Source organism: Agelaius phoeniceus, chromosome 10 (assembly GCF_051311805.1).
Source record: "Agelaius phoeniceus isolate bAgePho1 chromosome 10, bAgePho1.hap1, whole genome shotgun sequence".
Classification (NCBI taxonomy): domain Eukaryota; kingdom Metazoa; phylum Chordata; class Aves; order Passeriformes; family Icteridae; genus Agelaius; species Agelaius phoeniceus.
The window spans coordinates 5,863,875-5,891,585 of NC_135274.1; the positions used below are offsets into that span (position 1 = coordinate 5,863,875).

A 27,711-nucleotide genomic window follows, 5' to 3' on the forward strand; every position below is an offset into this window, starting at 1 on the left:
TCATTGGTTATCCAGCAAAACTAGCTCAGCAATTATTTTCTTCTATATCAAAACTTGCTTTCATTTCTATTCCTTCTTCAGATTCTACATTCAAAAATCTTTCTGCTAAGCATCCATATCTGCGAGACTTTCTTGTCAAACTTTCATCCTTCCCAACATCTCTGTGTTAATAATAAAATCATTGTAGAATTACAGAATGATTTGGGTTGGGAGGGACCTTGCAGATCATCTGTTGGGGGTTGAAGCCCCCTGCATGGGCAGGGACAAAGTCCAAAAGGATGGCAGTGATTGAAGTGTGGGATTAACCCACTGCTGAATATGACAGAGCATAACTCCCCCCTTGGCTATTGTGCGAAAAGGACCGGCCAGCATCAGCTCTGCCGTAGCTGCTCTGGGAATCCAGCAGGAATCATTCCTGTTTCAGCAGCGCATTCATCCCCTTCTGTTTGGTCAGAAATGATGCTCGCAGGCTCCCGCTGAGGCTGGAGCCGAGCCCAGCGCAGAACAGCAGAGAGCCTCCTTAAGAGAGACCAGAGGGGAGGAGAGAGCGTCTCCCTCTGGCTACAGCAACCCCACCTCCCGCTTATTTCATCTTCCTTACAAGGCTAAAGCCTGAAGCTTTCCTCGGCGCCTGGCTCCCTTAAAAGCAGGAGAACAAGCGCAAGGATCCCGCGGCTGGAGCCCAGCCGGGATGCGCTGCTGACAGAGCCCCGTGGAGAGCACAGCAGAGCAGGGTGACAGTCACCTGTGAATCCTGAACCAGGTGACCAGTGATGCAGATCTTCTAAAGAAACATGAAACCAAGCCCAAAAAGAAATCGTTGAGGGGGAAAAAGTGCAACATGAGAGGTAAATGTATTTTAACTTGGGCAAATTGGGATAACTGGCTGTGTTTTGTCTGAAAATTGTCATTGTAAGTAGGTGTCTGAAACTGAAATGCAGACTGAAAAATGCATTTATTAACCTCTGAATAAAGACTGGTCTGACTCTGACTTCATAAGCAGCACTGGGTTAAAAACTCAGTTTAGCAGATGAATTCAGGTGCCTCTGAAGAAATTTTGACGTTTCCCTTAAGGTATTCACAGCTTAAACCTTTTCAAAAATCTACATTTCTGCTTTGCTTTCTCTGCTATTGCTAGATGTTTTCAAGTAGTAGCATGCATGTTGTTTTGGGGAAAAAGAGTGGCACAACCAAAACCTAAACTGGGAATATGTCCCAAAAAGTGTCTCCATGAAGGCATTTCCAATGCTCCCATAGCCTTGTTCTTGCAATAATGCCATTTCTTCAGAAAGATCCATGACCTACTGAGCTGGAATGTCTGTTGACATCTGGTTGAGGTTACTGTAACTGGTATTCGGGGTTCTTTCTTTTTTTTTTTTTTCAGTTTAATTGAAACAAGCTGAGATTTTCTGCAGATTGTATGAAGTGTTTCCATGCTCTGACTGTCTAGTCTCTCTGATGGGTAATTCTAGAACTGCCAAATCTGAATGGGAAAAGAGGAAACACCTCCAGAGTTCCAAACTGTGGACCATCCTGCCAGGGATAGTCAGTGGCTGAGAGATGCAAGACTTTTTCTGTAAGATGGACCCAGACAAATGTTTTGCAAACGTGACACTACTGACTTGAGCATAACTGTGTTCTTGAGCTTCTGATGTACATCTTTGCAATGCTAGAGGACTCACAGATGCTTTTATTTACCAGCTAAAACGAAAAAGTGGCCTGCAGAGAAGAGCTGCTGGGATCTCTGACAGACCTTGAGGACATCTCCTGCAGATTCTCCTGCAGATTCTCCTGTGGCTCGGCCTTGCAGCCAGAGCTGGGGGTTCAGCAGTCCAGGATGGAGGTTCTGCGTCGTTCCTCAGTCTTTGCTGCAGAGGTGATGGAGGTTTTTGACAGGTCTCCCACTGACAAAGAGCTTGTGTCCCAAGCCAAGGCTCTGTGCAGAGACTACATAAACTCCAGGCTGGTGCAGGCGGGTGTCAGCTGGAGCAAACCCGAGTACAACGCGCCGGTGCCTGGGGGGAAGCTGGCCGAGGTCTCCACCATACTGCTACGACTGGGTGAGTGCTGGCAGGGGAACTCAGCTGGGGTGGAGGGATTTGCACCAGAATAAGGCTCCTGGAAGAGGCTTTTTGGGCCAGCAGAAGTGCTGGGCACAGGCAGTGCTGTTGGGTCATAGGGAGGGAGACTCCATCAGCTCAGTGAGGTTTAGCAGCTAATTAGTGCAATTAATGAGTCAGACGTGGTAAACCCTAATGGTCTAGGCAAATGAGGCACCCCAGACCAAGGTGCTGTGTCTGTCATAGGCCTGGTTTATCTGAACTTGTATTTCCTCTGGCCAAGGCCTAGGGAAGGTGCCCTTTGACCACTGCAATAAAGAGGTTTTTCTTCTCTGCTTTTGGTTTTGGTGATCTTCCCTAAACAGCTCCCTTGCCTGAGTTTCCTCAGTCTCTTGGAGCACTGCTCAGCACAGGATTTCTGCAAAGTTGCCTTTTTCTGAGGACCTCCAACAGCTCAAAATAACAAAGCAGTCCAAGAAAGCCCAGCAGCAAACTGATTGTGTGGGCACAGGTCTCCAGCTGTGCACCAGCTGTTCCCACAGCACTTAGAGCAGCCTTTCTCAGCTGGGTGTTTTAACTGGACTGGCAGGGTTTTCTCCTGAGTGAGTGACTTGATTGCCACAATACATCTGGCATCTTCTGGGGCACTGCTACTGCTGGACTTGGGCTTCAGCAGTAGCTCACCCAGCTTTAACTTGGGGGTAGGTGCTCAGAAAATGTGTTGTTGGAGATTTTATAAAAGCTGCTTTTTAATGACTGTGTTTAATTTTCCTTTGTCTACCTTAGTTATTCAGCAAGACCTGAGTTTTCTTGCTTTGTGCTGGGCAAGAAGGAGTTGGCTGATGTTGTCTGGCACACACTGCCATGTGGTGCCACCTTCACAACACAGCAACTGTGGGGGCTTCAGGGAGAGCAATTTGGGGGTCGTGTCTGGTGACATGAAGATGAGCTTTAGAGCTTGTACCAGCAGCACCCTTTAAATGTTAACAGTTGCCTGGTCTTTTCTTTTGGGATGTGTAGCATCATCCTCTGTGCTCAAGTTGGCTCAAAATCCTGTTTGTTATTTGGGAACCCAACACCTTTATTCTTGGAAGCTGCTTCCAACATCCCTCTTTGCCTGCAGGCTGGTATATTAGCTCACATCTGGCTGAAACTACCACCAGAATTTGCATCTGATTTAATTACATCAGAGTTCAAACAGGTCTGGTGAAGTAAGCATTAGCTGGGCCTAACAAAGTCAGGACCAGGGCTGGTGTTCCCACTTTCTCCCCTTTCTACCAGTTTGATATTATCCTTAGTTTCTTTTTAAGGCACAGCTGTGTTTGTTTTAAAGGACTTCTTTTTTAAAATGATTTCTTTTTCACTTTTTCTCTTCTATGCTGATTTTACTTCTGCTTTTGTTTCCAGTGGTTGTTTGGTTTTGGGGGAAATTTTCTTGTTCTTCTGTCAATCTCACTGTCTATTTCTACTCCCTTTCTTCTCTGCCTGTGTTGGGGGTTGAGATTTATGTGCTTTCAACCCAAAATTCTGTGGGTGGCCAGGAACATGAGAAAGGGCAGGCAGGTGGCTCTCTGGATCTGAAGGCGTCTCCTGGATTGTCCAGATGGAAAGATTTGGCTGATAGTCCCAGGAACTTGGTGCCTTCTCTGAGCAAATCTGTTTGGAGAGCACCACGTGGTACCCATGCAACCAGAAAGGTGAGCAGTGCTCCTCATTAAGATGAAGAACAATTTCCATCCTGTTCCTTTGGAAACTCCACTTGTCACGGGGCCCATCCCTTTCTTTTCCCCTCTGCTGCTCTGACCAGTGCAAGGCCAGCTGGTATCCAGCCACCTGCCAGGAATGCTAATCCTCAGCCTCTTCCTGAGCAGTGCAGCAAGCAGCACCAGTTTTTTCCTTCATGACAGTGCAGAGAAGCCTGTGGAGATGGGAAGTTTGGGTATTTCCTAGCCCACTTGCACACAGAGGCTCTGGTGAGCTGCCTGGTGGGCCAGCAGAAGTGCTGGGCACAGGCAGTGCTGTTGGAGGTCACAGGGAGGGAGACCCCATCAGCTCAGTGAGGCTTAGCTGCTAATTAGTGCAATTAATGAGTCAGACGTGGTAAGCCCTAATGGTCTAGGCAAATGAGGCACCCCAGACCAAGGTGCTGTGTCTGTCATAGGCCTGGTTTATCTGAACCTGTATTTCCTCTGGCCTTGGGAGGTGCCCTTTGACCACTGCAATGAGCTTCTGCACATGGAAACTGCCATTGCTGCCCTGCTAATTCCTCCATAATCACTGGAGAAAGGAGGAGAAGCCCCCAAATTACCCTAAATATTGCAAAGTTGGGCATGAGAACAAGGGCACCAATGTGGAGGTCCTGGTGCTGCTGGGGCAGGGAGGCTCTCCAAGCCTGGGAATGCTTTCCTGTGCTTTCCTTCCCTGGATGCTCCTGCCTGCCATGGGCCTCACTGCAGAACAGGGCATGTGTGCCTCCAACCAAACCCTGATCTCATCTGGGGCCTGCAGGAGCTGCTTGTTGGAAGCTGGAGCAGTGGCAGGCCACCAAGGGCTGATCCCAGGCTCCTGGCCTCCCTCTCAGCTAAGCTGGGCTATCCCCATTTCCTGGCATTTTCCAGGAAGCCTGTGTGCTGCCTGGGAGGAGAAAACAGCTGGTGAGCAGTCCAAGTGAGGTTTCCTCTTATCAGGGCTGACCATGTGTTGGCAGGTTTCCTCTTTCTGTCAAACAAGGGACAATCCCTCACTCAGAAAGGGCTGGGAGAGCTCAGCTGTGGAATTCTGCAGAACTGGGGTTTGCCTTTGTGCTGAGTGCCAGATAAATGAATTTAGGATCAGTAGCTAATGGCTCTATGAAAAGGTCCTGATTGCATTGATATCTTCTTTTTTCTCTCTCATATAAATGAAATTTTGAGGAAGATCAGTTGCCCCCTGGCTGGGCCAAGTCACCTGGGTCCTGCAGTGGGATATAAAGCTGTTGGGATACCTCTCCCTCTTCCCAGAGCACCCTTGTGCAGGAGAGGAGCACAGTGTGGCCTAAATCAAGGCCAAAAAGGGCTCTCTGTGCACAAAGGGGCTTGGTCCCATGGGGGGTCTGCATTGTGTCACGCTCCTACAGCAGCTGTGCCACCTTCATTAAATATCCATGAACCTCTACAGAGAGAGAAATCCCTTGGAAACTGGGCTTTGCTAATTCTACTACCCAAAAAATTGTTTATTTTGCTACAAAAGGAAAAGCTTTACTGTTGTTTCCCAAGCTCCATAGGTCAGTCCTTTAGGAGGAGGTTCTCTGCTTGTCCTTGGTGTTTTTTTGTTTTTTGGTCTTCAAGCTGGCATAAAACCTCCTACCATTTCCCAGCTGAGCAGAAAGCACTCTGGAGGTGAAAACACATCTGTGTGTGTGTCAGGTACCTTGCTGCTGAGCAGTCAGCCATGCAGATGAGCATCTCTTTAACCATTTGGAGGAGAGAAAGAACTCCAGACTGACTCTCAAGTGCCTGTGTGAGCATAAAATAGCTGGCAGTCTCTTAGTTTAATTAATGTTGTGCAGCTCTGGGTGGATCCTTGGCTTTCATCAGCATTCTTGAGTCACTCTCTTGCACTTGAGGCATTTTTGTACTGATGGGGTGCTGAGGAAGGGCGTAGCTCTCAAAAGCTGCCATGGACGTACATGTGTCACCATGGTATTTTCTGAAAAATCCTTTTGCTAGGATTCCTTCTCCTGGGAAGAGGAGAAGCCTCATCTTCTCCATGCTTTGCTGCTCTGGAATGTGGTCTGGAGATTGTTTATCGAAACATGTGAATTGTTTTTAATTAATGACCAATCACCATCAGCTGTGTCGGACTCTGAGGAGTCAGTCACAAACTTTCATTATCATTCTTGTTTAGCTTTCTGATGTATCCTTTCTCTTTCTTTAGTATAGTTTTAGAATATAATATGATATGATATAGTGTAGTATGATATATAATATAATATAATATAATCAGCTTTCTGAGAACATGGAGTCAAATTCTCATCTCTCACCTCATCCTGAGGACCTCACAACACCACATTCATGCCTCCTTCTCACTTCTGAAATAAAATGACATGGCTTTGCTTATCCTAGGCCTGTCTCCTGTGTTGGAGGAAAGCCAGGCAGCCAGCATTTATATCAGGGGTTACTGCAGGCACACCACTGTTACAGGGCCACTACCTGCCCATGCTCCCTTCAGGAGTCCCAGTGTGCAGATGTGTGGGAGCAGCAATCCCTGCTGGGGAGTAATTAGCATTGACTCCATGATTGCAGAAGGCTGATAAATTGCTTTGTTGTACTTTATTGTATGATACTGTGAAAAACACCAATCCCTTGTTTTTAAAATTTAAAAGTTTAATAGTAATAAAATAGTTATAAAAATAGTAATACAATTAGAGTAATAATAATTTGGACAATTGGGATTTAGGACAATATGAGACAATAGAAACAAAGAGTTACAGACAGTCCAGGTACCTCTTTCTGGGCAAAATAGCCCTGAAAAAGGACCTACGTTAACAGAGGATTAACCCTTAAAAGCAATAACGTGTTGCATATTCATACACCTCATTCATGATGCATAAATGCCATTCAAACAAAGGATTCTGTCTGGTCAGTGTCAGCTTCTTCCTCTTAATCCTGACAATGTCTTCAGGACTGAGCAAGGCAGGAAGAAGTTCGTTTCTTCTGATAAGAGAGCAATAAATTTTTTCTCTGCAAGATTTAGGTGTTCTGTGGCTGCTGTCTCCGTGGGAGTACCTCATTCCTCTCTTTTAAAAAAGTATCCCACATAGCATAGTTTCTATTTTAACATTATGTTATAACCTAAAACTATATTTAACACACTACTTAAGAAAATACAGCATAACTTTCTAACATAACACATGTAATATTCATTTTAATATTTGCAAAAAGCCAATCATAAAACACATTCACAAGAAAATAAAATAATAATTTAATAAAATAAAATACATTCACGCATTTTTCACAATACTATACCATTCAGAAAAACCCATCACCCTTGCCAGACAAACGTGGATCCAATTGGTCAATGAATCCAAACACCATCACCAGAGTCCAATCAAGAAATCACCCTTTGGTAAGAAAATCTCCTTAACACATTCCACATGTGCACAACAACAGGTGCAGCAAGTGGAGATAAGAATTGTTTCTCATTCTTTTCTCTGAGCGCTCTCACAGCTTCCCAGGAAAACCCTGGGAGAGAGATGTGCCTCTCTCTGTTCAGAGGATTTGTGATTTCCACACAGATGGGATGAAATTGCATCTCAGCAACCCCAAGCACTCCTTTGCCTGCCTAAACTCAGCTGGAGCTGGGCTTTGTGGGGCTTTCAGTTGTGGGTTTCTCTGGGTCTGGATGGAAGGCACTTGAGACAGTATTACATGCTGGGACTCAGGTGTTTATTATTTCTTATCAGTAAAACAGTCCCACTGCTGTGAGTTTGGCAGCTTTTCATTAGAAGGCACAAAGTGGCCAACAATCTCTTGGTACAAGGCCTTTGAAGCCTAAACTGTCCAATTAAGAACTGACACCTGGATTATTTTCCTTTTTGCCCAATAACTGATCCCAAAGAGCTGCAATGGGGACTTTTCTGCCCAATTACAAAATGCCACCCAAACCCATGGAGAAGAAGGAAGAAGCAGCATGAAGTAGAAACCCAGGATGACATCCTGTGCCCTCCATCTTGCTTCCATCCACAACACACTAAAAATCCCAAAACCTCAATTTCTCACCTAAGTGATTTACCTATACTGCTCTCTATAATCTATTCCACATTTTTGTGGATTCCAGTCTATCTTGAAGTCTGGGAAACTTTCTCCATGAATGAAGGTCAAAGCCAGTGCTTCCCTGGGGGTCAGGGCACCCCAGAGCAGACAGAGGAATATTCCCTGTGGTGCCCTGGGTTTCCACAGGGCTCTTTGCCTGAAGGCATCCCTGGAGTGACCCCAGCTGTGGCTCCTCCATGGTGGAAGCAGGGCTTGATGCTGTTTGTTGGCAGGGGATGATCTGCAGCACATTGACCTGATGGCATCCCTGGACTCCTCCATGGTGGGAGCAGGGCTTGGTGCTGTTTGTTGGCAGGGGATGAGCTGGAGAACATTCACCTGATCACATCCCTGGAGTTACCCCAGCTGTGATTCCTCCATGAGTTACCCCAGCTGTGACTGCTCCGTGGTAGGAGTAGGGCTTGGTGCTGTGTGTGTCCAGCTGACCCCTGGCTGTTTTTTGGCAGGGGATGAGCTGGAGAACATTCACGTGATGGCATCCCTGGACTCCTCTATGGTGGGAGTAGGGCTTGGTGCTATGTCCAGCTGACCTGGCTGGTTTGTTGACAGGGGATGAGCTGGAGTACATCCACTGATGGCATCCCTGGAATTACCCTAGCTGTGAGTCCTCCGTGGTGGGAGCAGGGCTTGGTGCTATTTGTTGGCAGGGGATGAGCTGCAGCACATTGACCTGATGGCATCCCTGGACTCCTCCATGGTGGGAGCAGGGCTTGGTGCTGCTGTGTGTCCAGCTGACCCCTGGCTATTTTTGGCAGGGGATGAGCTGGAGAACATTCACGTGATGGCATCCCTGGACTCCTCCATGGTGGGAGCAGGGTTTGGTGCTGTGTCCAGCTGACCTGGCTATTTTTGGCAGGGGATGAGCTGGAGCACATTGACCTGATGGCATCCCTGGACTCCTCCATGGTGGGAGCAGGGCTGGGTGCTGTGTCCAGCTGACCTGGCTGTCTTTTGGCAGGGGATGAGCTGGAGTACATCCGTCCCAACGTGTACCGGAACGTGGCGCGGCAGCTGAACATCTCTCTGCACTCCGAGTCCGTGGTGTCCGACGCCTTCCTGGCCGTGGCCACGCAGATCTTCACTGCAGGTATGGTCCCCACACACACACACACAGCAGCAGGGCTGGCTGCAAGGAGCAGGATGGAGCCACCTCCTGTGGGGAATGGGTTTGGAGGGAGTTCTTACATAGTGTGGATTTGTGTCTGAGCTCTGAGACAAGGAATTGTCTTCTAAATGTTGGTTTAGAGATGGTGTGGAAGAGGGGAGATATTGTTGAGAGAGAAATAGAGCTTAAAAATTTTTTAAAAATACCCTTACAAATAAGACTAAATAAAATTGTGAAAGATGCATTCTAGTGGGACCCACGAGGGGTAGTTTTAGATGATTGGTTTTAAGGCATGATGTGGTAAAAAGCTGATAAGCCAAAAAATGCTTATAACGTACTGTAATTAGAAATAGTCTGATTGTGATAGCGTGAATTATAACATCTGAATTGTCTCACCCTTCTCATGAGACTGAAAATGGAATAAAAGTTTCTAAAGCACCTCTCAGTTGCCCCATCTCTGAGTCAAGAAAAGGGTATTATCCAACACCTCTCTTGGAGAAGGCAGAGCCTGCAAGGTGGGGCTTGCTTTCTCAAAGGGCTGTGGGCAGTTTGGCACTGTGCCCTGCTTTAATGATTTAATGAGGGCTCCTCTCTGCTGTCTTCTGGCAGGGAAATGTCTTGGGTTGTAATATCCTCCCAGTAGGTTCTGTCTCATTCTAGAAGGCGCCTCCTGCCCTTCCTCATTAGGAGGTGGTTGTTGCCTCATTGCAGAGGGAGGTCACTCATTCCAAGCTTCTTTGCTCACCTTTGGCAGCTGCAGGAGATTCATTGCATGGGAGTCTCCCTTGTTCCAGCTCAGGCTGCTGATGCTGGGAGCCAGAATCAGCTCATCACAAGGGAGCTCCTCTCCTCCTGGCTTCCTTTCCCACAGCAACACCCAGAGCTGCAATGAGACCTTTTCCTTTCTCATGCTGGGGAAGCCTTGCTCCTTAAGGCTGTTCCAGATGAGCAGGTGCTTTGAGCTTTCTCTCTGCTTAGATGTGAATGTTCTGCTGCTGCTGTTAGACTGGTTCCAGAGATGATGGTCAAAAGCAAAAATAAGCCCTGTGCTGCATTCAGCTTTTCCTGGAAACAATCCCTGCTCACAACTGGAAAAGCAGCCTGTGGGAATGGAGGGAAGAGGAGCCTTTTAGAGGGATTTATGTCAGGCAGGTTCTGACATGGTTATAGGTTTTCTGCAGTGTCTTGTTGTGTTGTCTGTGGAAGGGCTGGTAGATGTTAAATATTGGAAACAAAACCAAAAAAAGGGGAAAAAAAGCCCAAAGAAAGCACCTTGCTAGCAGCATGAAACCACTGAAAGCAGTGACAATAGCACAGAGGTGTCACAGCATGCAGTAACTCCTGTCACTTTGGCAGTAGTTGCTACAGGATAGAAATCCAGGTTTCAGTTGTACTTTCAAATAGGCTACCTCACTCAAAACCTTTTAATCCTCACAAACAACTTTGTTAATAACTGCTTTATCTGGAACCACTGGCACTCTGGAGAAGCCCTGGCATGCAGAAGGTCTGAAGCCCTGTGGTGGAGAGCAAAGATCCTCCCCAGAATCATAACATGTGTCAAAATAGATCTCAGAGAGGCACTGCCCAAGCAGGGCTCCTGGCAGTTTGAGCAGGGCAGATTTTACTCCCTGGGTGAGGGAAATGGATGCTGTGGCACTGGAAATGGATGGAATTGGACTGAGTGCCTGGTTCTGCAGCACTCACCAGCCTTTCAGAGCAGCTTGGGAGGGCCTGGGAGCTCAGGGAGCAAGAGCTGGGAAAGTATGGCAGGAATGTGTCACTGTGGCTGTGTACAGAGTGCAGGTGCCCTGTCTTGTCCCTTAGTGCTGAGCTTTACTGAAAGCCAGCAGTCAGGTTGGCAGGCCCAGGTGCAGTTTGCATTGCAGGTGATCTTTGGTGACTGCAGCATTGGGGCTGGGCCACCTCCAGGGCTGGAGTGGCACAGAGAGCTAAGGCAGAAGGCCAGGAATGCTGCAGGGGGGGCAGACTGTGTGTGCTGTGGTGCTGCACAGCCAGGATGCTGGGGAGAAAGCTGCTGTCTCCTGGGAATTCTGCTCTCAGTGTGCATTGACAAATTCATGGAGAGCTGCTTTTTATTTTTTTTTTTTTTTTTATTTTTTTTTTTTTTTTTTTTGTGCTCTTCAGCTTCTCAGCTCAGGAGCCAAATGTGTGGGTAGTTTCAAATTAAAGTAGGAATCATATCTCATCGTTCTAAACCTGGGTTTTCAGGGTATTAAGAATAGAATCTGGACTCAGCCCTCTGGGGCTGACAATGCTGGGGGCTTTGGACTGTGTTGACAGTGCTGCCCCTCCTCTGGAGCCACCCTGCTGCAGAAATGGCTGCTGGTGTGCTGATTCAAACCTTCCCACAGCTCTCCATGTATGCTCTTAATTCTTTCTCATCTCTGCTGGGAGTTGTGCATTTAATTGCTTTTATCAGCTTGTATTGTAATTTCTCCTAGGTAGAAGGTTGCTGAGTGGCAGAGGGGTAGGAGCTTGCTGTTTTGTAGCATTCCTGGATCCCACTGCAGTCTCAAAACTCAGCATTTAACAATAAATCCAGCAAATTGGAGTTGGCTGTAGCAGCAAGACATTCATTCCTTTTTTTATTTTTTTTCATACTTCAGAGGAAAGAGGCTCTTATTGAGCAAAGGAAACCAGACACTCAAGTTCAGGGTGAGTTTTCATGCCAATTACCAAGTTTATTAAGAAAACAGCTACAGTCAGACACTACAGTGCTTAGACAGCTTGGGGAGCCCCACAAGTCACTTAAAATGCCTTTCCAGCAAGGAAGCAGGGGATTTTGACCCTTTGTTTTTTCTGGAGAGGTTTTCTCTTTCTTAATCTTTTACATGTCTATCTTCCACATTCTGGTCTGGTTTTGAGTCTTCACTCTGGAGCTGTCTGTGCTCATTTCCTGTCCACACTGTCTGCAAGTCCTGACTGAGCCCAGACCTGCCCTGAGCAGCCTGGTTCAATGCCTCTCCTCCCAGGGAAGAATTTTGCACTAATACCCAATCTGAGCATCACCTGGTGCAGCCTGGTTCAATGCCTCTGCTCCCAGGGAAGAATTTTGCACTAATACCCAATCTGAGCATCACCTGGTGCAGCCTGGTTCAATGCCTCTCCTCTCACTGAAGAATTTTTCACTAATACCCAATCTGAGCATCACCTGGTGCAGCCTGGTTCAATGCCTCTCCTCTCAGTGAAGAATTTTGCACTAATACCCAATCTGAGCATCACCTGGTGCAGCCTGGTTCAATGCCTCTCCTCCCAGGGAAGAATTTTGCACTAATACCCAATCTGAGCATCACCTGGTGCAGCCTGGTTCAATGCCTCTCCTCTCAGGGAAGAATTTTTCACTAATACCCAATCTGAGCATCACCTGGTGCCATCTGGGGCCATCTCCTCTTGTCCCATGGCTTGTCATCTGGGAGAACAGACTTTAGGCTCAAGCTGTGTTTTGTTCCCCTGCTTCCAAACATCTCATTAGTTAGTTCAGGGTGAGGTGAGCCCACCTGTGTGGAGACAAGCCCTGCAGAGCCCTGATCTGCTCTTGATGGTGAAGGATCTGCAGCACCATCACCTCTGTGATGTTACCACTTGTTCTCATGTGTGGTCCAGAGCTGCTCTGCAGGTAGCAGGAGACATTCCCCTGACTTCTACAAGTTTTGGTTTGGGGCCTGGCTAAGCTGACATTTTTTTTTCCTTACATTTTAAAACAAATGCCAGAAGGAAGAGGTCACTTGGTGGAAAAACAGGAGTAGAAAAGGGAGAGGCATTTTCCTTTCCTAAAGGAAGCAGTTTTACCCTGTTGATGAGAGCTGCTAGGCATGAGGGCTTTTTAAAAGCTTTCAGCCTGGTTTTTACTGGGTTTGGCTTTTCATCAAGAGTGCCTGGGCTGAAGTGAGCCCTGTGCAGCAGGAATGTAGGGTAAATGCTTTCTGAGGACAAAGCACTTTCCCTGCAGGAGCAAGTGGATGCAGGTGACACCAAGCTGGCTGGTGCTGTTGACACACCTGATGGATGGGGTGACATCCAGAGGGACCTGGACAAGCTGGAGAAGTGACCCTTGGGAATCTCATGAGGTTCTACAAGGCCAAGTGCTAATGCTGCATCTGCACTGGGGCAACCGCTGGGACCAGTCCAGGCTGGGGATGAGCAGATCAAGACCAGCCCTGGCAGAAGGACTGGGGGAGAGCTGGACGTGCCCCAGCCCTGTGACTGGGACCCAGAGACCCCCTGTGTGCTGGGCAGCAGGGCAGGGGGGGATTCTGCCCCTGTGCCCTGCTCAGACCTGTCCCCAGCCCTGGGGCCCAGCACAGGAAGGGCCTGGAGCTGCTGGAGAGAGTCCAGAGGAGGCACCAGGGTGAGCAGAGGGATGGAGCAGCTCTGCTGGGAGGAAAGGCTGGCACAGCTGGGGTTGCTCAGCCTGGAGGAGAGAAGCTTTGGGGTGACCTCAGTGTGGCCTCCAAGGCCCTGAAGGAGCCAACAAGGAAGTTGGAGAGAGAATATTCCCAAGGGCCTGGAGTGATGAGGGGGAATGGCTTCAAACTAACAGGTAGTAGGTTTAGATTAGATATAAGGAAGAGATTTTTCCCCAGGAAGGTGGGGCCCTGGCAGAGGGTGCCCAGAGAAGCTGTGGCTGCCCCATCCCTGGAAATGTTCCAGGCCAAGCTGGATGGGGCTTGGAGCAACCTGGGATAGTGGAAGGTGTCCCTGCCTGTCAGAGACTGGAAAATGGAATCTGTTTTGAGACATCTTAGGGTGCTTGGAATGTGTGGTAGGGGTGGGTCAGCCCTTGCTGTGGTGGGGTGGTGCCCTGGCCCTGCACCCCCAGCCCTGCAGTGTCTGTCAGCCATGGCAGCCACTGAAGGCAGCACCCCAGTGTGGCCAAGAAACTGCACATCCCAGCTGGGAGGAAGGGCCAGGATGGGCCAAAGCTGTAAGAAGCCTGACCACGAGGCAAAAACACTGTCCTTTGACCCTGTGGTGTTTGTGAGGGCCCCAGGATGAGGTGAGAGATGAGAATGTGACTCCTTGTTCTCAGAAGGCATATATTATATTATATTATATTATATTATATTATATTATATTATATTATATTATATTATATTATATTATATTATATTATATTATATTATATTATATTATATTATATATAGCTATACTAAAAAAAGAAAAGGATACAGACAGAAGGCATAACAAGAGTGATAATGAAAGCTTCTGACTGACTCCTCAGAGTCTGACACAGCTGGTGGTGATTGGTCATTAAGTAAAAACAATTCACATGAAACCAATCAAACACCCACCTGCTGGTTAACAATGTCCAGACCACATTTCAAAGCAGCAAAACACAGGAGAATTGAATCAGGTAATTATTATTTATATTTTTCTCTGAGGCTTCTCAGCTTCCTAGGAGAAGAAATCCTGGCAAAGGGATTTTTCAGAAAATATAACAGTGACAGACCCTACCTTCATTTTGGAGTTTTACATCACTGGAACTGGAGTTAGTAGTTATAAGTCTGTTTTTCTGTACCTTTCCTGTCTTTTTGTTTTTCTCCTTTCTTCTCCCTTCTCATGGAATGTGACATTGGATGGGTTTAAAGGTTTTCTATTTTCTGTGGGTTAAGTCTGTGCAATGATAAGTGATGCTATGTTGCATTTACTCTTTTTCCAATGTTCCTTAATCTTCTGTAGTTTGCCAGCAAACTTTATTGTGGGTTTTTTTTTTTCACCTCTTGAGAATATCTGGTTGGAATTTTCTGTATCTTTCCTGTCTTTCTCCCTTTCTTCTTATCTCTTCTCATGGAACAAGGCATTGAATGGGTTTAAAGGTTTTCTGTGTTCTGTGGGCTAAGTGTATGCAATGGTAGGTGATGTTATGTTGCATTTACTCTTTTGCCAGTGTTCCTTAATTTTCAGTAGTTTGCCAGTAAACTTTCATGTGTTTTTTTTACCTCTTGATCACATCTAGTTGGGATTTTCTCCTTTGAATCTATCCAGAGCAAAAGAACCCTGGTTTTAACCCTGGAATTAAGTGAAACACTGCCCATGACAGGGGATTGGAATGAGATGAGCTTTGAATTCCCCTCCAACCCAGACCATTTCTCTGAAATTCTGTTAGAAATGCATCCTGCTGCTCCCTCATCACTTAGGCCTTATGGCTTGAGCTTCCTGCCTTGTGCACACCCCTCTCAGCTTTTCTCTCTCCAAAGCTTGCTGTGTCTGGCTGTGTTCTCCCAGCTGCTGGAGTGCAGCAGTGGCTGGTGTTTCTTTAAGGTCTGATTTGTGAGCAGGACTTTGATGCTGAGTTTATTTGAATAACCTCAGGTTGTGTGGTGCCCTGGTGTCTCATGGCTTCCTCATCTCTCCCCTGGGGCAGACAAGCTCCTATGAGCAGGAACACTTTCAAAAGCATTCCTCTCCTGCTAATTCATTTTACCCTGGGCTCAGCAGGGTTTCCATACCTTCAGCTCCATGGCTGGCCTAGAGAGTGCAACTTGTATTTCCTATTTTTTAATAATGCCCTCTAAGCAGCCCTTCACTTTTTCCATATCCTTTTGTTCCATGTCTGTGAGCAGAGCTTTCTCTCTCTTTGCTTCCTTTTTGGACCAGCTTTCCATTCCCTGTTGTTGTTAGCTCCTGTGCATGTTAATCCACGCAGTGGGAAGCTGTGAATGGATTGTCTTGCTTGGTGATGAGTGCCTGTTTCACCCAGCGTGGATGACAGCCAGCCCTTCTGAGGGATTTGGAGCAAGCCAATGTGTTTTCACTTCTCATGTGCACTGGGCAGATGCAGCTCTAGATTATACTGAGATGTATCACACTAGTGCCACTTTGAGCCTGGCCTGGACATCACAGGGGACAGGGGCACTTACAGAGGCACCTGTGCTCCTCTGTCCCTGCCAAGGGAGTCCTTGAGAGGGAAAATTCATGGAGCTGGTGTCCTGGGAAGGTGCAGAGGGGAACTGCTGGGGCTGCTGCCTCTCCTGCCTGGGGCTGGGTGGGTGCTGGAGCCCTCCTGGGCAGGGGCCCAGCCACAAGCATGGCCCAGGTGTTGGAGGAGCCTGCTCTTCCCTTGCTTCCTACAATATGAGAGGAGGAGCATAAACTGTGCCCTGCTGTTGTGAGTGAGAAGCCAGCCTGCTGTCTCCATCTTCTGCCTCCAGCAGTGGCAAGGGGACTTCAAACAAGTGGAAATCAGGAAGGGATTTCCTCCTCTCCTGCCCCATGGACTGACTCTAACAGGAAAGGCAGCCTGAAGGATTGGTTTGACTCCTTTGGGCGTGCTCTGGAACGAGGATGTGACCCCTGAGCCCTCCACATCCATCACCATTATTAACCAAGGATCTGTTCCCTTTCTGCTGTGAAGGGGAGAGGGGTCTCTCCACGTGCCAGGAAAGCACTCACCTCGTGCAAATCCTGCAGCAGGAACAATCTTAGCAGGGAAACTGGAGCTGAAGGGCTTCCTCTCCATCCTCTCTGGACTGATGTGCCACAGAGCAAGCTGCTTTGTGCTGGGGAAGCCAGGGGTCTCTGTCTTTCACAGGTTGTGGATACACTTTTCTTCTATTGGAAAGTGAAACTTGGGCTCAAAACAGCACTAACCAAGACTGGAGCTGTTTTTCTGTAGCAGAGTGACTTCAGTCCTGTCAGTCTTTGTTACTGCCACGTAAATATCTCAGAGCTAATGGACTTGCTTCAGATATTTGAGGAGTGCTGTCAGCAAAAGCTTGGGAGTAAGCCAGTGAACTCTTCCCTGGAATTTTGGGTAACTTTTGTTATGTAACTCAAGATGCAGGGAACCACATTTCTGCAGGGATGGAGAACTGTAAAAGTGACTTATACTGAAGCTGAATATAAGCCAGCTGAGGCTCTGGTCCTGAATATATCATCAGTAAGGAGTGTAACCCCTGAAAGCCTCTTTCATTGGGTAGAACTGCATTGACCTGCACTTGGACAGCCTCTTCCTTGCAGGGAGAACCCCTCTGTCTACTCTTGTGTGGTTTCATAGCCTCTTCCTGGCTCATTCTGCTGGCTGTCATGGTGACACACAATGTGAGAAAGGCAGATAAATAGTGTGAATGCAAAACAGGGAGTGAACTTCCTGAGTGACAGCGCTGGTGTCAGGGACAGCGCAGGGTCTGCTCAGCAAATAAAGCCAGAAGAAGAACAGTCACTTTAGCTACATTAAAAACTTCCCCTCATCTCAGGGATAGTTCTGGGGAAGGACAGAGTGTCACAGAGGATTTGAGACCCTCACAAAAGGTTCATCTGTAGATTTTTATCTCGCATTAGTCATGAAAAATGGGTTTTTTTGTAATGCTGAATGGATTTTCTTCAGTGTTACAAGGTATTCCCGTGGCTGACATTTGAAGAGTTCCTCTAAAGTTTAGTTGTTGTGTTTTGTTTTTTTTTTTCTAAAGGAAGAGAAAAGCAAGCAATTTCTAAAATTGTTAGTGTGAATGTCCCTTTTGAGGCACCAAGTCCAAGAATTGTGGAAATGCTCTGAAATCTGCAGGTTTTCTAAAGAAATATAGGGCATTCTGCTGCAATGAGAACTGCTGTGAGGAGGCTGGAGCTCCATCCCAGAGCTGGTTCAGGCTACCTCGGGATCTGAGAGCGCAAGGAAGGGAAGAGGGAGACTCTTTACCCCATTTAAATTGTATTTTTGCTTGCTGAGCACATCCAGTTTTCTAATGGTGTGTTTAACCCCTCCTGGTCCATCTAATCACTGCACACATCTTCCATCCTCTCACCTTGCTGCAATCCTTTGAGAACAGTTCTGTGTGTTTTTTAAACCTTAGAACTTCACCAGGTTCTGCCTGTGCTTGGGAGAGACTTTGGACAGATTCCATAGAGACTCAACACTGTAAAATACTTCCCAGTGTGCTTGACAAATATGGCTATTACAGATAATAAAGTAAATTGTGCAGCAGTAGTTCTGCATGGGAGTGAAAGGGTTGTGTTTCCAGGTCACTGGTCCTGAGCAAAGCCTGATGAGGGGCAGCTGACTGCAGGGTGTGAGTATGAAGGATTTATGACTGCAGGGTGTGAGTATGAAGGATTTATGACTGCAGGGTTTGAGTATGAAGGATTTATGACTGCAGGGTTTGAGCACCAAGGATTTATGACTGCAATGTCTGAGCATGAAGGATTTATGCCCAGGGGTGTTGGTGAGGCGCAGGGCAGCCCCAGGGGCTTGGCTGGTACCTCAAGCTGAGCTCCCACCCTCGTCACTGACACCACCAGGATGGTCCCAGCTGCTGGGACAGCTTCTGGGGAGCACTTGCTGCAGTCAGGGCAGCCTGGCAGGAAGGCTGTGCTCTGGGAGATTAGATAACTGACTGACTCTCCACCCCTGCACTGCCTTCAGTGGGGTAGTGTGGTACTCACATTCTCTGAACAGAGAGAGACAAAATTCTCCCTTGTGGGATTTTTCCTGGGGAAGGCAGTGAGAAGCTCAGAGAGAGAAGAGAAAACAATTCTTATCTCTACTTGCTGCTCCTGTTGTCTGGCACATGTGGAATGTGTTATGGGGATTGTTTACCCAGAGTGATTTGTTAATTGTACTCTGGCAATGGTTGTTTGGATTGATTGGCCAATTGGGTCAAAGCTGTGCTGTAACTGTTGGGACAGTCATGGGTTTTTCTTTAGTATCTTTTTAATATAGTATCTCTTTAATATATAATCATAACATAACATAGCAATTTATTCAGCCCTCTGAATCAATGGAGTCAGAGCACATCACTCCCTGTGCTGGGCATGCCCTGCATTGATAGGGTAGCACAGCAATGTTAAGTAGGCAGTGGCCAAATCCTTGCAGCTGCCTTCAGGTTTTTCAGGTGGAGACTGAAGCCTGGTGCTTACCTTGAGGAGGACACCAGCCCTCCTGAGTGCAAGTGGAGGGGTAGGCACTCTGCTCTCTGGTGAGCAGTGACAGAACCCAAGGAATGGCACGAAGCTGTCATGGGGGTTAGATTGGGTATTAGGAAAAGATTCTTCCCCAGAGTGTGGGGAAGAACAGGTACAGCAGGGAATGTTACAGCCCCAGGGCTGCCAGAGCTCCACAAACATTTGGACAACACTGTCAGGCACAGGGTGGGATTGTTGGGGTGTCCTTTGCAGGCCAGGACCTGGTCTCAATGATCCTGGTGGGTCCCCCCAGCTCAGGATTCTGTGAATCTTCTATTCCAGCTATGACTGTCTTGGCCCTGTATCTTTGCCTCCCCTCATTGCTTTTGTGCCATTATAGAACTGAAGATGCTTATCTTGTATGCTTTGAGTGTCACATAGAAAAAAAAAACAGGAATGCTTTGTTTAAGGGTGTTTAAGCTTTATATTGAAGGCAAAACCCCCAGGCTGTTCAAACTATTTGAATTCTGTCACCTCCTATGCAGCACGTGCATGGCTGAGAGCCAGTGGCAATTCAAAACATAGCAGTGCACATCTCCCCTATCCTGATGATGCCTTTGGGCTGCTTTTTTTCCAAAGCTGTGCAGCCATTGCTGAGAGGCAATCAAACCATACCAAGCACAGATTATTTCATTCTGCTTCTCCATGTGGAGAATTTTCCTTAATTCTGGTCCCCTACTATTTCTTTCCCCCCATGTGGAGAGCACACAGAACTGTGGCTGCACGCAGGCAGCACGGGCACATGAAATGAAGCAGAGTCATTCCTTTGGTTATTCAGGACTGAACTGAGTTTGTGTGTTTAAATATGTGTTGGGAAGGATGAAAGTTTGACAAGAAAGTCTCACAGATATGTATGCTTTCTAAGATTTAAAAATCCTGGAAAGATTTTTAAATCTGAAGTCTGATGAAGGAATAGGGACAGAAGCAAGTTTTGATATAGAAGAAAAGAATTGCTGAGCCAGTCTTACTGGATAACCAAGGACACAAAGGGTGTGTTAGTTAGAAGGGGTTTTTATGACTTAGACCAAAGGATAAACCCCCAGGATAAAACAAGATGTTTTTACCAAGCAGAAAGATAGCACAGGCAAACAAGGCAGCAAATGTGGCAAGTAGAAAAAAGGTCTCAGAATTATCCACTGTAAGAAAACTGAAAACCAACTTCTAGCTTAAGCTGTAATGTACTAACTTTTAGTGATTGGAGAACAGTAACATGAATATGGTAATTATAGTAGTTATGATAGGCTATAGGTAATAGTTAAGGTATAGATTGGTTCTACTGTATTAAGATGTTCAGCAAAGAAAAGTATATAATGAATTTGTAGCCAAAAGAAAAGGATATAATGCATTGTAACCAAAAGAAAAGTATATAATGCATTGTAACCTAAACCAAAGGGTCTCCAGGCCTGCCTGCAGCTGGAGCTGACAGCTGTATGCGCAGGCTCTGTCACACACAACCCTGGACTGCTGTAACCTCTTGGATGGAATAAACTGCATTTTGTATACAATAAACTGCATTTTGAAGAGCTGCCTGGAGTCCCACATCCCTCATTCAGGCTCCCACCAATGTGAGTGTCCTTTTCCCTCCTCCAGGCATCACGTGGGGCAAGGTGGTGTCCCTGTACGCCGTGGCAGCGGGGCTGGCCGTGGACTGCGTGCGGCACGCGCAGCCAGCCATGGTTCACACCATCGTGGACTGCCTGGGCGAGTTCGTCCGCAAGACCTTGGTGACGTGGCTGAAGAGGAGAGGAGGCTGGGTAAGAAATGCTGCATGTCTCATTGGACTTGTTTCTGTGTGTTCAGACCAGGAAATATCCCAGTTAATCAAAGTGAGAGTGTGCTCTCCACAGCTTTACGCAGAAAAAGGCTGTGGGATTTTCTCTTTCACAATGCTGTGGCCACCTCTGTCCTATTTACACCTTACACCTGTGCTAGACTTGCAGAACTCTGTTACTGCCTCATGGTCCCATCCTCAAAACCATCAATAATTCTTCCTTCCTTCCTTCCTTCCTTCCTTCCTTCCTTCCTTCCTTCCTTCCTTCCTTCCTTCCTTCCTTCCTTCCTTCCTTCCTTCCTTCCTTCCTTCCTTCCTTCCTTCCTTCCTTCCTTCCTTCCTTCCTTCCTTCCTTCCTTCCTTCCTTCCTTCCTTCCTTCCTTCCTTCCTTCCTTCCTTCCTTCCTTCCTTCCTTCCTTCCTTCCTTCCTTCCTTCCTTCCTTCCTTCCTTCCTTCCTTCCTTCCTTCCTTCCTTCCTTCCTTCCTTCCTTCCTTCCTTCCTTCCTTCCTTCCTTCCTTCCTTCCTTCCTCTTCTGCTTCTCCTTCTTCTCCTCCTCCTCCCTCTCTTCTCCTCATTCTTCTTCTTATCGTTCTCCGTCTTATTATTCTTATTTCAGTCCTGACCCACCAGCACCTGTTGTGTTCCTGATCTTCTCCAGAGCTAACAGCCAGCCATAGTGGGGCACTGTAGGGGTCATTCCTGTGAGGTACAGATTGCCCAGAGAAGCTGGGGTTGCCCCATCCCTGGAAGTGTTCAGGCCAAGCTGGATGGGGCTTGGAGCAGGCTGATTTTAGAGGAAGGTGTCCCTGCCCATGGCAGGGGGTAGAACTGGATGATCTTTGAGGTCTCTTCCAACCCAAACCATTCTTTGATTCTGTGATATTCTTGGCCAGCTGTTTTCTAGAAACTGGCAACAAATGAGGCCTGCCAGCTTAATTCTCATTTCACCTCTAAGCACTGGATTTCTTTGATCTCTCTTAATGTGGGCATTGGTTCCTGTGGAGGATGGTTCAGAGTAGGAACTTTATTTTGGTGCTGTGGCATAGCTGAATGCCTTCCCAGCGACCTCTCCAGCTGAGTGGAGAGACTGGCTGGCTGTGTGAGCCTGGCAGCTGGGGGATGTCTGCATGTACCAGGCAGGGACACAGACAGTCCTTGGATCCTCCACTGTGCTGCTGGGCAGGTGCTGCTTGGGGCAAAATATTGCCCTGAGACACCGCTCAGTTCAGAGGACATCTTGTTCCCAAGGCATACACTCCTTCCAGACTGAGCCACAGCAGCACATTCCCTCTTTTCCAAGAGGTGAAATTTATTCCTAAGCTGTCAGACAATGGTCAGGCTCCTCACCCATACAGATCTGGAGAGAGTGGGGTATCTTTTTCCAAACTTAGTATTGCTCCTTTGTGCTGAGACTTCCCAACTGTGTCAGTAGCTGGTTCAGTTCCCTGATTTCTTCAGGAGTGTGAAGAAGAACTGGGAAGGTATCACTGTTCTGATTTTGGATCCCTTGCACTTACTAAGTACCCATCCTACCTTAAATCATCCCTGCCCTCTCTAAAACTGTGTCACCTCGAGGCCAGCTGTCTCAGGGAACTGTTTGGTTGGGCTAAAAGTAACCTTTGATTTGAATGCCCTGATCTGTTTCATTTTGTGTTCCAAAAATTAATTGTGCTGAGGCAGGTGAAGAGGATATCCTGGAATTAAGTGACACTGTTCCTGCCTTTGAATGCCAGTCCCTGCCTCAGTATCATTTCAGGCTTTCTTTAACTGAATACCTGTGGAGCTGCTTGAAATGTGTTCTCTGAAACTTTTTTTTCCCCTAAGATCTAGTTTCATTAAAACAGAAATGTTGTGTATGAACACATCTCTTTCTAGTTTCCAACTATTTTTATTTTGTTTTGGTGAAACTTGCATGGTCTGATAAGCTAGCATCTTGTTTTAATTTTTGTATTGCTTCATTAGAGTTCAAAACAGAATGTTTGGATAGCTCCAAAAAGATATTTTTGGAAAATTTGTTGCATAGCAAACAAGCTTCAAAACCCATCTCCAGACCAGCACTTATTGTATGTAGGGTCTTAGGACCCAGGGAACGATTGGTATCTGACTCTATTGATTCAGAAAGTTGAATAATTGTTTTATTAAGTAATTATATTAAAATATATAATTATAAATTATATATTTATATAAATATAAATAATTATAAATAATAATAATTGTTTTATTAAAACTATACTATATTACATTACAATACTATAGTATATTAAAGAGATACTATACTAAAGAGATACTAAAAAATTACTTAAGAGATACTAAAAAGATACTGAAGAATACTAAAGAAAAACTCGTGACTGTCTCGAGACAGTTAGGACACAGTTTTGACCTAATTGATTAATTAATATAAAGAACTATTACTAGAATCTAGTTACTAAATCCCTTCAGGTGAACAACCTCCTTAACACATTTTACATGTGCAAGAACAACAGGAGCAGAGAATAGTGACAAGAATTGTTTGCTCTTTCTCTGAGGTTCCTTGCTGCCATTCCCAGGAAATACCCTTGGGAAGTTGTGCCTGTCTGCTCTCTGTGAAGAGAGCTGTGGCTACAAGCACTGCTTCTGTGCAGCTCAGGAGATAAATGCACCACTGGCTCTTTTTCCAGCCATCCCCCTTTAGATGGACAGCACATTCCTGTTGGGGCTGCTGAATCCATGCTGACTGCTCCTGGGATCTGGCCCTGAGGAAGGGAAGCCAATTTCACTGCCCCTCATCAAGCTCAGGCCTGTGGAGGCTGCTGGGCTGTTCTGATGCAGCCATTGCCAGCACCCTGAGCAGCAGCTCTGGGTGTGAAAAGGAAATAATTTCCCTCTAGAAATGAGGGGTCTCTTCAATCTGGGAAAAGGCTGCTAATCCCATCTTGAGCTGTGCCTCCCTGAATGTTCTTCCTCTTGATCCAGGCACTGCAGGAAGGAATTTCCCAGCCTTGTTCCCTCACAGGCCAGACCAAGCAGCTCTTTGCTGGAGCCCTCTCACCACTGCCAGGCCCAGCTGTGTTGGTTTGTCCTGCCTTGCCATCCTTGTTCCCCATCTCTTGCTCATCAGCCTTGGCTGAGGCTGCCAAGAATAACCCCCATGCCAGAGCTGGTCCAGGGAAGACACCATGGAGATTTTGGAAAGGCATTTGGAGTTCTCCATTCAGCAGCAGGTTCCCATGCTGCTTCCACAGGGTGGAGAAGACTGCAGAACCAATGCAAACCTCACAGGAAGAGCAGGAAAGAACCTTTGAGGCATCATCTCCTCCTGGGAAGAGTTTGCAGCCTCAACAGTGGCTTTACAGTAGAATAGAAAGATTTACATTTTTTTTAGCAGCATTTGTTACAAAGCAGTGTAGGTGACTTGAATTTGTTTGAACAATTAACACAGAATATCAAACTGCCATTGCAATAGTTTATCAGTGCCTGCCCAGCCAAAAAGCCCTAAGTGGCTTTGAAGTTTTCAATTCCATTGCCTTATCAGGTAGGCTTGATTTGGATAACAACAGCTGAGGCAATTGTTAAACAGCTGAGCAATTTTGCTTATCAGAGCAAGCCCCATAGAAATTTCTAAGTGCTTCTGAGTGCAGCTCCTCTTGGTTAGAGCAGTGAGGTCATTGCCTTTGGGAGAACAGAGCAGGGCTTTGAGGAGTTCATTTTCTCACTTGGCTGTTAACCCCTCATGGCTGTAATCAGCCCGGTGTGTTGGGCTGGTTGTCCTGGCTCACAGGAGGCACTAAAGCCCATTAGAGCTTTTGTTATCAAGGATCAGGTCCCCTAAAATGTGTGTTCAGACAGGTCCTGCATGCATGACTTCCCTCAGCTGAAGGGACAGTTTGACACAAGTGTGTGTTAAACCTGACCCCGTGCAGGCTGCTGGAATCTGACAGGCTCAGTTCAGACTATTTTCAAATGGAAATAGGGTCAGTGTGCAGGAAGTGTTCAGGCAGACCCACTTTGCTTTCCTCCACAATACCTGTGACCACTGGTACCACACTGCAGCATCCCCACTGCTGTCTTGGCTCTGCTTGCTCTGTTTGCTCATGGTTTTCAGCAGTATTTCCACACCTTGGTGCTGACCCAGCTCTCTCCTGCCATCCTGTTCCTTCCCATCACTGCATGCTCTGGATTCCTCCCTTCTGCAGTCTCTGCTTGTCACTTATTCATGAGCTCAGTTCCTGCTGGTGCTCCCAGGAGGTCAGCAATGGGGTGAGCTGTACTGTGCCAGCCTTCCAGACCTGGTGAGCAAGGAGCTGCTGGAATGTGTGAGAGGCTGCTGGCAGCACAGCTGTGGTCTGTAGATGATGATGGGGTTGGTTAGTGTGGCTCTACCCACCAACCAGACTCTGGGATTTGTCCCTTCAGCCCCTTTTTCCTTTCTTCTGATGATGACCAAGGTTGGTCAGGCAAGGCTCATGCACGTATTGAGCACAAGCAGAAAGAATAGAGAAGATTATTGGAGCACTCATCATCTCTTGTGTCCTGTTTTGGTGAGGAACACCTCAGGGTTGAGAGTCTCACTTGTCTGTGCTTGGTCAATGAGAGATTTATGTCAGAAGGAAAATTTGGAAGACTGCTGAGCTAAGCTTGTAAAGAAAAAACTTTTGGGGCTGTGAGCATTTGCCATCCTTGTGATGTGATTATTGTTCCCAAAAGCTGTTTCTGCAAACCACAGGGGGTTGATGTGCTAACAGTGCACAGCCTCAGTCCACATCTTGTTGTGCTGGGCTGGAGTTTGACCAGAACTCAGTTACATCATGGGCAAAGCTTTTAATTCTGATTCCTGCACTAGAAAATGCATTTTTCTCTCTACCTCTGTTCTGTTCACTTCACCTTCTCGATATTTTCTATTTTCTCCTTCCCATGCCAGCTGAGACCCTATTTCTATCAATTTGATGGGGTTTTTTTAGTTTGGTTTTTTTTTTAATTTTTTTAATCATTGCAGGCCAACTTCTCATTAATACTTGAAACTGGCTGCCCAAGTGATCTTTAAATCTGGCCCACACATCTGGGAGGCATCTCTGCTGGCATATGGATTTCCACAAACAAAGCTACAAAGCTTGCATTGCTTTAGATTTAAACTGGGGGGTGGCTTGCTTGAATGCCTTCCAAAGAAAGCATTAAGGCAAGAGAAAATGTACAAGCAGCTTGAGCTGATATTAACCAGGACAACCTCTGGGAAGCATCTGGCTTTACAGAAAAGGATGGGAATGCTGATACTGCTGAGGCTTCCTAGACCTTTTGAACAGGGAAAGAAAGTTGCATTTAGCTATCCAAAATGGGAAGTGCTGGATAATCTTCCTGTAGCATTTCTTTCCCCAGGGGTGGCTGAAGAGGGGGACACTTTGCCTCACTGGTGGGGAATTAGGAAAGTGCATTTTGCAGGGCTCTTGAACCTGATTTAATAACTTTGAGTGTGTGGAAGTGTCAGAGCCAGCCCCTGGTGCTGCAGCAGGGGTGGTGCCATACCCTGGGCTGTGGGGCTGGCACAGCCTGAAGAAGGGGCTGACCTGGCACTAAAGGTCAAACAAAGAAGCTGTAAAGGCTGAGGAAAGTTAATGCAAGTTATCAGGAGTCAGCACAAGAGATTTTGGTGCAGTAGCTCATTTTTTTTTGGCTGAGGATAGTCACAGATTTAATCCACCTCTCATAGGAGGTGTTGAAGCAGGTGAAGAATAACCTATGAAAGTTGTGTTGGGAGTATTCTAATACCTCCACAGTGTTTTGCCAAAATATTTTTTGGGCCTATGTAGCACATGACAAGTGTTTATCAACTACTGTATACGTACTAGACCCAACTGATTTAATAACTGATTCAAGCTTTAGTCTTTTATGCTGTGACACTGAGCTGCTCCTTGGGGTGCAAATGCCAGGTGGTGTCTCAGGATGTCTCTGACAATCTCTCCTCCCTCCTCTTTAGGCAGACATCACAAAGTGTGTGGTGAACACTGACCCCAGCCTTCGCTCCCACTGGCTCGTGGCTGCTGTTTGCAGTTTTGGGCACTTCCTCAAGGCCATCTTCTTTGTCCTGCTGCCTGAGAGATGAGTCTGAGATTCCAAACACAACCCCCTTGCCCCATCTTCTCTCCCACTCCAGAAGCAGCGAGAAGTAACTGGAGAAGTAATTCCAGACTGGTAATGGCAATCTCTGAAGAGGAGGAAGAGAAGAACTGGGACAATAAAAAAGGCTTGTTCTCCTCTCCCATCAAGTGGGAGCAGATGATCAACCTCAGTCTCCCATTTGCAGCCACAGGAGCCTCTCTCACCATTAATCCTTCCAAGAATCCTGTTTCCCTGGGTATCCTGCATGTGTGGCCCAGGTGTGGCTGGGGCTGTCAGGTGGCTGCTCCTCGTGGCTGTTGCATGCTTCTGCTAGCCCCAGGCAGAGGGGAGGAGGAAGGGAATATTGTTTGAAATGGGATAAGAAAACAGGAGAAGGGGAGAGTCCCTCCTTCACTCCATGTGATTTCCCTTTTAGTCCTCAGACTTGCCTTGTGTTGATTCTTGTTGTTTCATTTGTGCTTAAACTCCATCTCCTCCTTTGTCCCTGATTCACTTGGTGGGCTCAGTGTGGTGGGTTTTTAATGAGATAAAACCAAGTAATCTGTGAAGAGATGCTTGTCCCTGCCATGTCTTGGAGGTTGGTGTGAGGGGCAGGATGGCAGAGCAATGTGTGTTTTGCTGACCCCTCTTACTGCACTCACCCCAGTCAAACAGGAGAGCAAGGGGCAATGCCTTCAAGCAACAGCTCAGGATGGAACTTCAGCATGAAGAAAAATGTTTCATCATGAAGAAAAATGCATTCTCCACTGAGATTCTGTCAGAGCTAGGCATGTAAGGAGGAAAGGCTGGGGGTGTGGGCAGAAATAGGGAAGCAGCAAGTGAAGTGGCTGGCATTGTAAAAGCAGTGAGCTGTGCTGAAAGTAGCTGATGTATGTTTCTCCTTTAATCTCCTTCAAGTACAACCCAGTAGTCTTCTTTGTGGCAAACAATAAAAGAAAATAAGTGGTATTTCA

At 46.8% G+C, this 27,711-nt stretch overlaps 1 protein-coding gene across 2 annotated transcripts; it reads left to right on the forward strand.

Moving 5' to 3' along the window:
• The first annotated feature begins 576 nt into the window (after positions 1 to 576).
• On the forward strand, positions 577 to 27,711 carry BOK (BCL2 family apoptosis regulator BOK). 2 transcript variants are annotated; one of them, XM_054639061.2, is made up of 5 exons: positions 577 to 848; positions 1,702 to 2,060; positions 8,832 to 8,960; positions 20,487 to 20,650; positions 26,616 to 27,711. In XM_054639061.2, the coding sequence occupies exons 2-5, from the start codon at positions 1,838 to 1,840 to the stop codon at positions 26,739 to 26,741; spliced, it is 642 nt and encodes a 213-aa protein (XP_054495036.1). In that variant the 5' UTR covers positions 577 to 848; positions 1,702 to 1,837; the 3' UTR covers positions 26,742 to 27,711. The 2 variants fall into 2 exon arrangements, with proteins under 2 accessions (XP_054495036.1, XP_054495037.1); XM_054639062.2 differs by having other exon boundaries at positions 26,620 to 27,711.